The sequence below is a fragment of the Arachis duranensis genome, chromosome 5, assembly GCF_000817695.3.
Source record: "Arachis duranensis cultivar V14167 chromosome 5, aradu.V14167.gnm2.J7QH, whole genome shotgun sequence".
NCBI lineage: Eukaryota > Viridiplantae > Streptophyta > Magnoliopsida > Fabales > Fabaceae > Arachis > Arachis duranensis.
In genome coordinates this window covers 20,571,020-20,586,639 of record NC_029776.3, presented here as the reverse complement: position 1 = coordinate 20,586,639, position 15,620 = coordinate 20,571,020, and the positions used below count along the sequence as shown (strand labels likewise).

Here is a 15,620-nt window from a genome sequence, read left to right as displayed (position 1 = left end):
GATTTGCCCATAAAATTATTTTTGTTTTTCTATAAATTTTTTTTTAAAAAATCATTCAAAAAATATCTTTTATTAAAAGTTTACCTTAATTACCTAAACAAACTCATTCTTATCTGAATCTGCTTCCATAAAATTTGTTATTAGGTAGCATTTACCTTCATAGTTCTATTCTACTGATTTTTTGTTCTCTTTTAAAATAGAATTTATTATTTGAATTTTTTTAAAAATAAAAGACTAATTGATCATTTTATTTTATTATAAACTTGTTTATTTAATAATTTAAAATATTTTAGATTAGATTATGCACTTATTTAAGTGTCATGAAGTTATAAAAAAATAATTTTTTTAGTACATTTGATAAATTTTTATTAATAAAAATAAAATTATTGGACAAATAATTTTATTTTAGAAATCATATTTTTATATTTTTTAAAATATATTTTTTATTTAAAAATTTACATAATACATAAATAAATATTTTTATATTATTATACTAAAAAACAATTGATAAATAAAAAATATTTTTGTTAAAATATCCAAATATTAAATTATTTTTTATTTTTTTAAGATTTAAAATAAAAATCAGTAAAAAAATATTTTTTTTTAGGCATCCAAACAAACCGCACTGTCAATCTTTTTTTGTCAGGATCTGGGCAAACAACCCGGCCCAGATCTAAGGAACCTAAGCTCCATACCCAAATCCGACCCGGATTTCAAAACTGTCGAGACTCGAGAGTTGCCTCTCTAGGTTGCGACTATGAGTGTGCGACCTTCATCCACCTTGAGTAACGCTGCCGTCGCTCCCTTCGTCCACGCCGCCGTCACCCGCATCGTCGCCTACGCCTGCAACGTTGCTGTCGTGGCCTGCCCGTCACTGTCAATCTTTTGAGTGGAAACAAAGCAAAATATTGGGCCTCTGGTTTGAGGAGTCGAGGAAAGAGCAGAATGGGAATTCGGTCGGTGTTCGATGCGGGTGAGATGCGAAGAGAATTGGAGAAATGCGGTGTTGATCCTGACAAGTTCCTTCCTCTTGTTTGGAAGCACGTCATCCTCAAATCTAATCACCACTCCGATTGGGACTGGCAGAACCACGCCCCTTCTCTCCCCTCCCCGGCTTACTCTCTTCTCCGCTCCATCCCCCCTCTCTCTTCCTCCCTCCACTCCGTCTTCCACTCCAACGATAACGTCACCTCCAAGCTCCTCATCAAGCTCCATGTAACTAACTCCTCCTCCTCCATCTTAACATAACATCTTACTTTTCTGCTTTGTTTTCTTAAATCAATCATTATTGTATCAGAATGGCGCTTTTGTAGAGGCTGTGATCATGAGGTATGACACTCGTTTGGGCAAATACGCCGGTAAACCCCGTCCCGGTGGTCTACGAGCAACTTTGTGCATATCATCTCAGGTTGGTTGTAAAATGGGTTGCAAGTTCTGTGCAACTGGAACCATGGGATTCAAAAGTAGCTTAACATCTGGAGAAATAGTCGAGCAATTGGTCCACGCCTCTAGGTTTTCACAAATCCGTAATGTTGTCTTCATGGTATACTCTGATTGCCTATTTGTCTATAAAAGCTTGGACTTTTTTGCTGCTTCTTATTGACAGGGCCTAATCTTTTCTAATCACTTGAATTGATGCATGATTGCACACATTATTCTAAGACCTTGTTCATTCTTTTCATATATATGTTCTTAGGGCAATTACTACTTATTTTTGGCTCTGACAGGGAATGGGAGAGCCTCTAAACAACTATTCTGCTGTGGTAGAATCCATTCGTGTCATGACTGGATTGCCGTTTCAATTGTCATTGAAAAGGATTACTGTCTCAACGGTATTGCATTGTTTACTCCTATTATTTTCCTGACCTAAACTACCTTTCAGAAACTCTGTTTTATTCATGTAGGGATTACTTACATGCAAATTCTATGGAATGGACTGAACAATTAGTACTATCAACTTCGTTTGAGAGTAGTAGTGGAAAGCCCTGTGATGGCATTTCTTCATTAATAAGCATATCGGTTAATGTTAGAGTAAAATCTGAGAATTACGTAAACCAATTATGTTTGTAGTCGGAGTCTGGACATGCCTTGATTTATATCTGTTCTTGTTATAAGTCATTTCTTCGTTAAAGAATAAATAAAATAAATCTTGAATTGTAGAATTTATGAAGGGTATGTTTGCATGTTTAATAGGTTGGCATCATTCATGCTATCAACAAACTTCATAATGATCTGCCTGGTTTGAACTTGGCAGTCTCACTGCACGCACCAGCACAAGACATCAGATGCCAGATCATGCCTGCTGCTCGTGCTTTTCCTTTGCAAAAGCTGATGGCTTCACTGCAAGAATATCAAAGAAACAGGTAATCACACTTATTCGTGTGATTTCTTTTTATCTAGTCTGTATTTTTGGCCCTTCAGGTGTGAACAATTCCAGTGGTTTTGAAACTTCCATGTTTCATCCTTAATAGTCAGCAGAAGATATTGATCGAGTACATAATGCTTGATGGGGTCAATGATGAAGAGCAGCATGCCCACCAATTGGGAAAACTGCTAGAAACATTTCAAGTGGTAAGCACTGAACATCTAAGCTCGTCTATACTATATTTCTGTCGGTGTTTCTCAAGAACTCAGTGACCCTTAATGATTAAAATCAAATAGGGCATCTATTGCATTTTTAATCACGGTACCAAGTTCATATCTTAGTGTATGCTAATTGTTTTGCACCTTGCATCTGTTTTTTATTAAACTTGATCGACATTCCCAGTTATGTAATAAACTTGTGCATATTGTCTCAACTATCTCGCAGGTGGTGAACTTAATACCTTTCAACTCTATTGGTATGTTGAGTCAATTCAAACCAACTACTGAGCAGAAAGTTTCAGCATTTCAGAAAATTCTTAGAGGTACGTACAATATCCGAACAACAATTCGGAAGCAGATGGGTCAGGACATAAGTGGTGCATGTGGACAATTGGTGGTTAATGTACCCGATAAGTCTCTCGGAAATGCCGAACCACTAACAGACATAGAAGATCTTTTCATTTGATATAGCTTAAAAAATTTAATTCTAGTGCTGCATTTTAAATGTCTATTTGTTTATGTATCGTTTCCAATTTTAAGTAGAAGCAAGACGCATGAGTGAAACAACGAAGATGCTTGTAGATGTGGTGAATGAATGTCATAGAAGCAAGGCTCCCCCGATTTTTGTAGATTAATGCGACTTTCACCCAAGTTTCAATGCGTGTGTTAATATGTAAACATTTTCATTCAAGAATTAGGAATTCATTTAGATTCAGTTTTAAATTAAATAATGAATCAAAGTTCACAGACAGACAATTAAGAAGAAAAAGAAGAAATGATGGAAATAGCCAAATAGGAGTTGAAGTGGACAATTCCTCACATCCTACACGCTCTGCTCATTCATTCTCTAATTTCTGTACTCCCGGTAAATACAGCTACGCTGCGCCACTTGCATTTTTCGGCTAATTTTTTTAGATATTAATGAAACTTTGGTGTAACACTAGTTATTGGATTTTATGATGTTTTTCAAAATTTTAGAGTGGGATAATATGTGGGGGCATATTGTTCTGTTTCAAAATTTTAAAAAACACTATAAAATCCAATAATTGAGTGTAATACCAAAGTTTTATCAATATCTGAAAAAATATATGGCATTCTTCCCGTCAACCACATTACATAGGAAATCTTATTTTTCTCCAGGCCAAATTATGACGGGTTAATGGCAAATCAGATGATAATGTGTTACAAAATAAACTATGCATGTTAACAACTAAAAAACTGGATAGCAAAGAAGTAATTTCGATTCTTTTCTTTTCAATTTAATGTTAATACTTGAGAAAAGTGAAAAACAAAATCTTTAAAGTTAGCCATTAGAAAAAAGAATGACTTCTCTTAAGTACAACATCAAGTATTTCATATTAGATGGCTATTTCTAGAAGAAAGGCATTTTCATGTGAAAATGATATTTCAAATTTTTAGATAATTCTGTTAAATATATCAAATTATCTAACAGTTCACTCACATAAAGTAACCACCTTTATATTATTCGATGTGAGACTTTAAACACTTCATAATAATCAAATGCTTTCTTAATATAAAAATTGAATGAGGTTATGCTGGAATTGAGTACGTTTTGCTTGTTTGAGGATGCTCCACTTTACTGTGCTTTTTCCTTAAAAAGAAAGTAATTGGATGAGGATTATTTTTGTTAACGAACTTCCAATGCAGTAGATTAACAAAGAGAAAGGGAAAGAAAAGAAAAACACCCAATGTAAGACAAAAGGTTAAAGACTATCATTCGGACAAATTAGTTCGAGTTGTTTGAATTTTTTTTTTTTTTTGGGTGTTTGCAGAATATACTTTAATTCATGTTCTTCGAATCCTGCATGCATATACAATATAATTTCTTTTCTGCTCTACTGTACCTTACGAAATCGTCCATTCACATTAAAACCGTACTAGTAACTGTAATTGTGAACTTGCAGCGTTCCATGAGGGAAACCATTTTATTCATCAAGGTTTATGCTATTAACTAATTTACAGGTGGAATAAATCAATTTTCGAGGGCGTGGGGTTTTTTTTTTGTTTTTCTGGGCTGGGGCATTAGTGTTACACAATGTACCATAATTACATAATATAGTTTTGTACATAATTAACTAATGTACAAAACTAACTGGGACGGTTTTTATTGCTCTTTAACAAAAAGAAATAATCAATGGGTCTGTAACTGCCTTCTTTCTGAGACAACTTTTGCTTCTTGGATATGCTTTCTCTAGTGATTCTGTTCTTCTGATCCCAGCTGAAAGAAACATAGACTAGTCAAATTAAAAGGCACAGAAAACATGGCACGTGTACAAATCCATGATTTTACCTTCGACTTGAAACAGATGTTCTTTGGTGAATCCGAGATTCTTCCTTTTGAAGCTTTTCGGCAAGATGAAAATCAGAGTGCTCTAATCTTTCCTCAACAAAACTAGGAGGCAGTTCTATTCCACAAAGTGAACATTTGTAGTCATTCAACCACAACATTGTCTTATCCTCGCAAGAACTAAGTCGCTCATCGTCCAGGAGATTAGACAAATTTAGTGTACTAGTGTCTTCAAACTGTCCCTGAATTGGAAAAGTTGATTCCACCGCTTCTTTAACTTGGCCATAGTTAGAACATGAAGCATTGTTGCCAGATGTTTGTATCTAATAAATATATCAGAGAGCATAAATAACAGTCATGTATACAATCACCCATATTTGATCAATGGATTTCTAAAATTGACACATATTTCAGCTATGCAGATTGTTGTATAAGTATACCTCCTCTGAACTCCAGCCAGTGCCACTTTGGCAGTTTACATCAGATGAATGATTCCCATCAGCAGAATCTCTGCTTGTTTGGCAACTGCCAATGGAAACATTAGTCTCTGTATGGCTGACAAAATCATGATCTGCAACATCTGGCAAAAAATGGTTCCTATCGGCATCTACAGAAGCAATGAAGTCGGTGATAGTCTTTTGTTTAGGATTAGATGTTGAGCCACCATACTTGTCTCCATCAAAATGTGACATCCTAAGGCCTAGGATGAGAAGAAAAAAGTTATACACTGACACAGACAAGCCACAAATGCAAACTTTCTCGTAGTCTACATCTCTAAAGTTTAAACTGTTAGTGCTCTTTCATCTCGGCCTTGAGCACCATCCTTAATATTGTCAATAATAATGAACCTAGCAGAAACACACACCTATCAATCTTACTGAAAGAGGAAGTTCTGCTTTTAGAAGCTCCGAAGCATGCTTCAAGATATCCTCCCTCGAGCTTATGTACTTTCGTAAAGTCATGGCTCTAGTCCGAACCTGTTGATTGGGCATTTATTACCACTTGCAACAAGAGTATAGTATGATGCCATGATGGTAAAACACAGTGAAAATAACAAAAAAGGGAATCGAAATTAAGATATAGAAAATTTAACAAACCATAATAACCCAGTGCCTAGTTCTCTAAAAATAAAAATTAACAAATAATGAGCATGGCTTTTCAAGAAGTGAAGTTATTTTCTCCTTTTTCAATAAAGCCTTGTCGACAGAGGATAAAAACAAAGCTATAAAATTGTTCTTGAACAACATTAGGAACAAATGCAAAAGAAAATAGTCAAGACATCAATAGTACCTCGAAGGAAGAAGTTTTCAGTTTAAGAGTCAACGTTCGCCCACAGAGACCCTCTTTTTGCATGTCTGTGGACAGTATTTCAGCAAGCTCCGCTGCAAACACAAGCTTTGCATAACTCAATAGCTGATATGTTGTTAGGCTAACATAATTTGGGTCTTATGTATTTCAGAAATTCAGCATTGTCATAGTCATTAGCTAAACCGTTTTGCAAAACAATGCATATATAATGAAATTAACACTGCAACTTAAACCAACTGAATACTGAATGGCAGATGTTAAGTTTCTCCAAATTCCAACTAATTTACTAGAATTTTTTTATGAAAATATTGAAAACTAGAAATTTAAGAAAGTTCCGGAACAGATATGTTAGGTACCTAATTTTTTATACAACAGAACTTCATCTAATAAAGGATTCACATAATTAATTTAAAATTAAACATTATTACAGTTGGAAAACTTTAGACTGAAGGCTAAGTTTATTAACTTTTGTAAGTTGTAGACAATAGAAGCAAGCATATTTGAAATAGATGTCAGTGATTCAGGTGGAAAATTGCACAAACTCCAGTCTAACTGCCATGCAAAAGTAGAAATCCCTATAAATATAGCATGCATACAGTAACTATTACAAAAACAGCTAAAGCCACCCAGGTATCTAACCTGCTGTTGACTGAGAGAAAAGAGCACAGAGGTAGCTAGCCTTCTCCAGCATCTGTTCACACGTGTTAATTCCAAATACAGCCTTCAGAATATGTTCAGTGACCTTACCAATGCCCCCAATCTATCAACAGTATTCATTCATTATTAATCAGAAAATCCTAATTTCCAAATACACATGCATATAAAACAATCGTGCTCACAACAAGACACATCACAAGTAATTTGAAATGGAAATTTTAATAATTAATGAAATCAGCAGACAAAATTTTGAACCTTTCTGATAGGAAGGGAGGATATGAAGGTCATAACAGCCATACGATCATTTGGTAAGACATACTGTCCATTTGGCTTGTTAATATCTGAGCAAACCTGCATGTGGGTTAAATCCTCAGATCAGAGTCACTCCATGTCTACTACTTTACTTTTCGATAAAACAAAAGGGGAACTAATTCTGATGCTCTAGTTCACAATATTAAAACAAGATGAGGAACCTTGGCAAGTAGGCGATTTGGTGCCACTCCTGCACTACATGTGAGACCGGTCTCTTCATAAACACTAGTGCGGAGTTCTTCCGCAATCTAGACTTCAAATTTAGAGAAGTTAGAGGGTTAACACATCTAGAGGAGAGGCCTTTGAGTACTAATTTAATTCAATGTCTCAACTTACTTCTTCACTTTTGATGTTCCTTCTTTTGCATACTTCAGTTATATCAAGGTATGCTTCATCAAGGCTAGCAGCCATAAAATTGGGATCATACCTCCGAAAAACTAACAATAACAAGTGAAGATTAAGCTAATAGAATTTATCTTAAGAAAATACACAGAAATCTACTATTAATCATTACAAAATAAAAATACCTGTTCTGGTCAAATCACTGTAATGGGTATACTTCTTGAAATCTGTGGGGACAAATATTAATTCTGGACAAAGTTTACGTGCAATGAACCCAGGCATAGCAGCACGAACCCCAAATTTCCTAGCCTATATGAAATCCAAATCAGCATCGGAATCATTCAGACTCTAGAATTCTCAACATCAAGTGTAATATTGACACAACAAACCTCATAATTGGCAGTGGATATCATAGACATGCTACCAACAGCCATTGGCTTGCCCTTTAATGTAGGGTTACTTAAAGTCTCAACCGCTGCATAGAAAGCATCCATATCTACATGTAACCAAATCCTTGAAAGATCCCGCAAAGCTTCTAGCTCAAGTATTCTTCGGTCAGCTACCTGTCATTGCAGAAAAAACTTCAAATGAGTGCATATGATTTTGAAACCCCTTTGATTATCAGAAAGAAAATCCAAACCAGTGAGAAACATAATACACATGGTTGATGATTATATAAACCTTCTGAAAATGGGATAGGTCTGCTTGGGTAAGCTTATCACATTGAGTTCGGAGTTTGTCGATCTTCTGGGTAATAAAAGCGTCCTTGCGTTCCTCGTTCTGAAAATACTTAGATCCTTTGCTCATTTCATACACTGTCCTTTGTACTTTCTCCTTGTCCACACCATCCATTCCTGAACAAAAGAATTCAGTATGTATACAACAAATATCATAGGGTCAAGGATAGTATCAAGTATCAACCATCATGTAAATTGAGTTATTACTTTGTCACTTTGCAAAGGAAACAGCGAATTTGCATTGAATTACCTTTTTCAAGAATAAACACCAAACAAGAAATGAAAATTAATAATAATTATAAAAAAGAGTTGGGGCATATAGAGACCTGCTTTGGCAGTTGTATAAACAGTGTGGTAGGATTGCCATGGACGAGCACCGTCGTCGTTGGTTTCGGTTCCCTCCGTCGCCGTCGCCATCGTCACCCACACACACACACACTCACAAACAGAGACACTTTGAATGGTTCCAATTTTGGAGGCAGATTCGAGACCGCCAACCCACACGGCCACACACACTCTTTTCCTGTTTAATATTTTACATTTTTTGTTTTCAATTTTCATATTTGGGCCGCCCGTTTATCCGTCTCAAAATAACCAAAAAGTAAAAAACACCAGCAAATTTCTACGCAACAACAAAATGCTTGTTGTTTAGGTCCAAAAACAATAAATAATAAAAAAAATTAATTTTATTTAGTTTTATACGTACATCTAATCACCTCATTTTAAAAAACAAATATAAGTAAATTATTGCCTAAAATAATTTCTGTCAAAAAAATGAAAAATAGACTTACATAAAAAACGAAGTTAAACATAGAGTCACTTTACTCTTGTAAAAGTTATTTTTTATTTTAGATCATACGAGATAGTGTAGTTATATATGAGGGATTTGGATTCTCTAAAGTTTAAATTTTACTTCAAAGAATAAAGTATGATCTCTCACCATTTATTTTATAAATGGAACCAAGAATAAATATGAAAGAGAAACTATTTAAATATAGAAGATCATATTTTACTCTTTAAAATAAAATTCAAATTTTAGAAAATTCAAATTTATATAGTTATGTATGAAAGGAAGAGAGTGACTAGTAAAGTTCTATTCCAAGAAAGTGAGAAACTGTGGAATTGTTCAAAAACTATTATGAAGGTATTGAGAGGTGAATTTAATTATTAATTTAGAGTTGACAGCCTATGGATTGCTGGTCATAGTTTGGATAATTTTTCGGAAGTCCCAATACCTCTTTAGGTGCTTGTGAATTGTGATACATATTGAGAAAGACCATATAGACATCCAAGTTAATGAGATAGAATAGAGATTTTATATTTTTGAAAAATTTTATTAATAGAACACATGCAAAAAAATTCTAGAAGAGTTTTAAAAATTTGACTGTGCTCATATATGAAGAAACAGATTTTTTTTTCTGTTATAAAAAAAATACTTTTAAATAAAAATTATTCTAATTTTATATTCAAAAATCCATTTTTTCTAGCATCAAGAATAAGTTTGTTGTTGTTCCTCTCAGTAAATTTTGTCATTTTCACAAGGTTCATCACTTTTCTTGACAAATTTTGTGTTATATGTTTTTGGAGAACTTCAAGTAAGTTGTCCAAATATAAAAATCTATGATCCCATTTCTGTGTGTCTGCTTTTTACATTTTCATTTTTTTACTCTTCTTCATTTTTATCCTCTCTATTCTTGTAAGACTTTTTGTTTTTTGGTGTTTTTTAATTTTCTTTTTATCTTTTCAATTCGTAATTTCAGATAATTATGTTCTTATGTTCCTTTTATTCAGTTTAATTTATTATTGTATTAATTTATGATATATTTATTTAGTTAAATTAAATTTTTTGTTAGTTTTAAATTTTTAGTTTGTTTGATAATTATTTAGTTTGATAATTAGATGATATAGTTAGTTTACATTACTATCTATTGTTAATTTAGATCATGTCAAACAATTATGTGATTATGGTAGGAGATTAACTGTAGTAGATTTTTTATTTTTATTTCGTGTGTTGTTGACTAATGACATGCAATATTAAATTTTTTAATGCTGTTAGATTTTCGATTTTAGGCGGCATATATATAAATACTTGTTGAGCATAACTAAACACGATAGATTCATTTTTATCATATACTATTTCATATACTTGTTGAGTAAAATACATAAAAAATAATATCTTATACAAAATTAGTACATATAAAAAAATAATATATGAATAATTTTTTCACCTAATTTCTTAGAAGAAAATGAAGGATAGAGTTGGTAAAAAAGGAATAATTTTTTCACCTAATTTCTCAACGGTAATCAGCCTTCCTAACGTGAACGCAGAAACTTCAATTTTTAACTTCACGTAAACGTAAGTTTAGAGGTGAAAGTACTTCTGAGTTTAAAAGTTCTAAAAATTTCAAGACACTCAAACAGTAATGATTTTGGCTTTCAACCGCTTTTGTTGGAATTTGATTGAGGAGGCAATTTGGCGGCGAACTTCACATATAACATAAAGGTCGCTGAGTGGAGCAGCGAACCTTGTGAAAACGACAAAATTCGTCGAGGAGAGTAACGCAAAAAAAAATATAAATTTCAGAATATAAAGTTAGAATAATTTATATTTGAAAATAAAGATTTTTTTATTTTATAATAAAAAAATTCATAAAAAAATACATCAATTATTAATTAAGAGACAAAGTTCATTGGGATAAGTTAAAACAACAAAAAGTTTAAGAGTACTTTTTTAAGTTCATTAGGAAGCACAAATTTAGTATTAATTTTTAAAATGATTTAATCTATATTTTAGTTTAATTTATTGTTAAAATTTGTCAAAAAATTGATTTGATTTGGATTTGTTTACCTATATTTTTAGGAGTTTAAAATTTAAATCAAATTCAATCTAATCTAATAAGATCAAATTAAATTTAAATTTGTTATCAGATTTTTAAAAATTTAAATTAAAATGAAATCTGGTCATAAAATTAAATATGATCTAAATTAGTAAAATTAATTTTAGATTGGACTTTATTTTAGTAGGTTTAAAGTTTTTTTTATTCAATCTAATAAGGAATTATAAATGAATTTATTTTTAAATAAATAAAAAAATTATATTTACTCTTTTAATCAGTTTTTATTTTTTATTTTTACCGTTTTGAATATTCTAAAATCATTGTATGGACAAGTGAGATTGAGTGAGTCTCTCTTGTTGCATTAAAAAATTAGGTAAAAGGTTGAGTGAGTTATTTCGATTCAATTTTTAAACTATAGTGCAGACAAGTAAGGTTGAGAAATTCCTTTCTTATTGCATCAAGAAATTAGATAAAAAATTGAGTGATTTTCTTTGTTTTCAATTTCAACCTATCTTCTTATTTTTATTTTTTATTTTTAATTTTATTTTATTTTTTTCTATTTCATTCTTATCTTTTTATTTATCATTAATTTTTTTATCATGTGACATCAGATTTCAAATATTAAACTAATTTTATCAATTTATATTTGTTCTTATTGTATACAAAATAAAAAGTTCTAATGTCTCTCGCGTCTTTTTTGATGTTCTTGTCATTCCTATATTTTTTGTTTGTATTTTATTATTATTTTATTGTTCTTGTTGATTTCATAATTTAAAAAAAATTAAAAAAACATACAGTAAAAAAAAGGAAGAAAACACAAAAAAAAAACTGAGAAAGTGTATTTTTATATTTATTCTTTTTATATACTATTTTTTTAACTACAAAATTTGAGAATGAATCTTTTTTGGAGAGTTGGAAAACGATACGTGCTTTAAATATTCGTGATATGAAAATTTCAAATATTATTTAGTAGTTATTAGTTTATATTTTAAATATTAGAATGTTCAATTTAATTTTATGTATTTTAATTTTGTTTATTTAGTTACTAGATTGGATTTTATGTTAGTGGGTTTAAGGTTTTCTTTATTTATCCTAATAAGAAGTTATAAATACCTCATAAACTATTGAGTAATTAAAGGTATAATTGTATAAAAAACCCCTTTTAGATTTCATGATAAAACTATGTCGTGTACAAGTGAGATTAAGTGATCTCCTCTCTTGTTACATTAGAAAATCAGGTTAAAGATTGAGCAAGTTCTTTCGATTCAATTCTTAAACTATGGTATGGACAAGTTAGGTTGAAGAGTCCCTTTCTTATTACATCGAGAAATTAGATAAAAAGTTGAGTGATTCCTTTATATTTAATTTCAACTCATCTTTCTGTTTTTTATTTTTAATTTTAATTTATCTTTTTCTATTTTCATTCTTATTTTCTTGTTTATCATTAGTTCTTTTTTCTTTATCTCCTATTTAAAATTTTTTGTGAGACAATCTGATCATTTTTTATTAATAAAATTTTCTATTACTTTATGGTAAAAAAATATGATGGTATAAACGTCAATAGTAACAATTTACTAACGAAATTTATTTGTACAAATCTATTGCTAATTATCATTGAATTTTCAACGATAATGTCTTTTAGAATAATCAATTTAAATAGTGATTACGGTTGAATTAATCTCACGTAAAATTCGATAATTACATCTTTTTTTAAAAAATATTTTATTTAATAGTTTTAATTGTGTATCATGAAAAGAACTGCTACTGAAGTTAAATCTTATATCTATTTCTTAGATCCTATGATTCATTAGATAAATTTTCTCAAAAATCTCAAAAACTGATTTCATTTTCTATATATAATTCATACACTAAATAATAATAAAAAACATGCAACACAACAAAATAAAAGACATAGCAATACACATATAACATTAGCAAAAGTGCAATAGAAACAAGAGAAACGTGTTTGAAGACTTTATAGCCAAGTCTAAGTTTGACATATTGGTCCTTCTGAAAATTAAATATGCTCCATGAGAACTCAGCAGCTCCACTAGACTTCCTTTGCAAAAAGAAAAGTACGAGCTTTCATTAGATCATAGGAAACACGAAGTCAAGAACTAATTGTGCATGTTTGATTAAATATAAGAAAAATATGGAATCACAAAAATATAAAATGTTATAATCAGACTTTTTAAAAACATACTAAATTATTCATGTTCTCGTTTAGAATAGTTCTTATGATACTGAATGCTTTTGATTTGAGCTATTTCTATAAGTTAAGCTTTTAATTTGAAATTTTGACAATTCCTTGTTACGTTTAAGAATTTTCTAGATTTGCAATTCTAGAATTTGGTTGTCCACGGTATCTCCCAGTGGCCAATGGGTTGCTGCATGCACAAGGGGAGATTTGAACCTCCGACACTTGCTTAAACGAATGAGTGAGCTGACCACTCGACCAACCCAAGTTGGTTTGCAATTCTAGAATTTAATTTCACTATTACGATGAATCCAATATTAAATTCCTCAAATTGAGATTCCACCAACAAGAATATACATTGCAGTGATTTTACAATACAAGGATTAATTAAGTAGTAATTTTTCATCAAAGAAAAAAAATTGTAGAACCAGAATTTTTCATAAGTTTCAGCCATAACAAAACAGAACAAGGAGATTACCTATAATGGAAAGAGCAGGAGCATCACGACAAAATAGAATAAATAATACATGAGGATCCATAAGAAGTTAGAGAACTACACAAAGAATGCAAAAGATACCGAGTCGCTGCTATAGGGAGGAGGAGGTGGTGTTAGAGTTTCATTAAAAAACCAAAAAATAAATAAACAAAAGGGAGAAAGAGACATGTAGAAGAACTAACCTGAGAATGGGAGGAAAAAAGGAGACTCACACACAACAGGCACAACAGCGACAACCAAGCTTGGTGGTGACATAGACAGAGATGGAGGAAGAGTATGACGGTGGCTCGTGCAATAGCAATAACGACAGCAAAGACGAGGAAAGATGCAAAAATAGGGGAGGGGTGCGCAAAATTCGAATTTAGGTTAAATTTATCATCGAATTTTCCGTTGAAAAAATCCAATAGTAACATTAGTTTTATTTAATAAAATTGTGCGTTTTGAAATTTTGATTACCGTCGAATTTATCCGATAATAATTTTAACGGTGGATTTGCCGATGGTTTTGCTAATTCGACTGTAATGCTAACAGTTCCACGGAATTGTCATACTAACTGCCGCAAAAACTGATAGTAAATTTGCCAGTAACTGCTGATGCAAAATTTGACAGTAATTTTTAGTATTAGTTCTTTTAGTTTCATCTCTTTGTTCTAAATGGACAGATTTTTTTAAAGATCTAAATAAGGAAAACATTTTTAATAACCTAAATTACTAAGAATAAGTTTTTTAAAAAATTTAATAAAAAATTCTTAATTTTTTTTCCATTGTGTTTCTTTTTATTTGTGCTATTTTCTTTATTATCTTGCTCAATCATCATTGTGGAACTTTGGTATAATTTCTATAGGAGTAAATATCCAAAATCGTCCCTGAAAGATACCCCGATCTCCATTTTGGTCCTCGAAAGATAAAGTTAATCAAAATCATCCCTTCGAAAGATAAAGTTAATCGAAATCGTCCCCGAAAGATACACGATTCGTCACATTAGTCCTTCTGTCAGTTAGATGATGACATGTCACGTTAAGTGCCACGTGGCATATGATGACGTGGAGGGCTAATGCCACGTGTCACAAGATGATTGGTTGACGTGTCAAATCAGTGACATCTGGCATGCCACGTGTCATGCCACGTGGCACTTGACATGTAGAAAAGTTATTTATAATCAAAATAGTCCTTCAAAGTTCAGACGTAAGTCATTTTCATCCTTGAAATTTTAAAAATTAATCAAATTAGTCCTTATATAAGTTTTTTTCTTAATAATATTAAATTTAAAATATTTTTTGATACTACTAATTTTAATAGAAATGTAATTGACAATAAAAAAATTAGTAATTGTATCTTTTCTTCTTAAAAAAAATTTCAATAAAATTATCTCTCTTCTTTAATTCTTCTCAAAATCTCTCTTATTCTTTTCTATTCTAAAATCTTTTTTTTACATTATTATTACATTTTGCTGGAATATATATATATACTCAAAATTGAAATGAATGTATTTGTTAACCTAAACAAAGTTATATGTTTAAAATCAAAATTTATGTATGTTAACCTAAACAAAGTTATACCACTATTTTTTTTACTACATATTTTTTTTTCATGACGGTATTACTTACATATAGAATGTAATGGTAGTGATATTAAAAGAAAAATTATATAATCTATCTCAAACATATGAAACACACAAAAATTTATTATGATCATTGTATGTAATAGCTTAAGAAGCAATTCGTTAGCATATATAATAATAATAATAATAATAATAATAATAATAATAATAATAATAATAATAATAATAATAATAATAATAATATCAATATTTTGATTTTTGAGTATATATATATTCCAGCAAA

General features: G+C 31.0%; 2 protein-coding genes across 2 annotated transcripts; one reads left to right on the top strand and one right to left on the bottom strand.

Moving 5' to 3' along the window:
- The first annotated feature begins 745 nt into the window (after positions 1-745).
- LOC107488667 (uncharacterized) lies at positions 746-3,218 on the top strand. Its single transcript, XM_016109427.3, has 6 exons — positions 746-1,215; positions 1,298-1,543; positions 1,728-1,832; positions 2,194-2,363; positions 2,472-2,571; positions 2,810-3,218. Exons 1-6 carry the CDS (start codon positions 946-948, stop codon positions 3,047-3,049), a joined length of 1,131 nt encoding a protein of 376 aa, XP_015964913.1. The 5' UTR covers positions 746-945; the 3' UTR covers positions 3,050-3,218.
- Positions 3,219-4,456: 1,238 nt separating this feature from the next.
- Positions 4,457-8,757, bottom strand: LOC107488608 (DNA polymerase kappa). The gene is made up of 15 exons (XM_052261660.1): positions 8,574-8,757; positions 8,192-8,364; positions 7,900-8,073; positions 7,696-7,819; positions 7,505-7,605; positions 7,330-7,416; positions 7,112-7,207; positions 6,839-6,959; positions 6,734-6,751; positions 6,556-6,582; positions 6,182-6,273; positions 5,757-5,868; positions 5,332-5,591; positions 4,895-5,214; positions 4,457-4,822 (listed from the first exon to the last, which is right to left on the bottom strand). Exons 1-15 carry the CDS (start codon positions 8,662-8,664, stop codon positions 4,693-4,695), a joined length of 1,926 nt encoding a protein of 641 aa, XP_052117620.1. The 5' UTR covers positions 8,665-8,757; the 3' UTR covers positions 4,457-4,692.
- Positions 8,758-15,620: the final 6,863 nt, after the last annotated feature.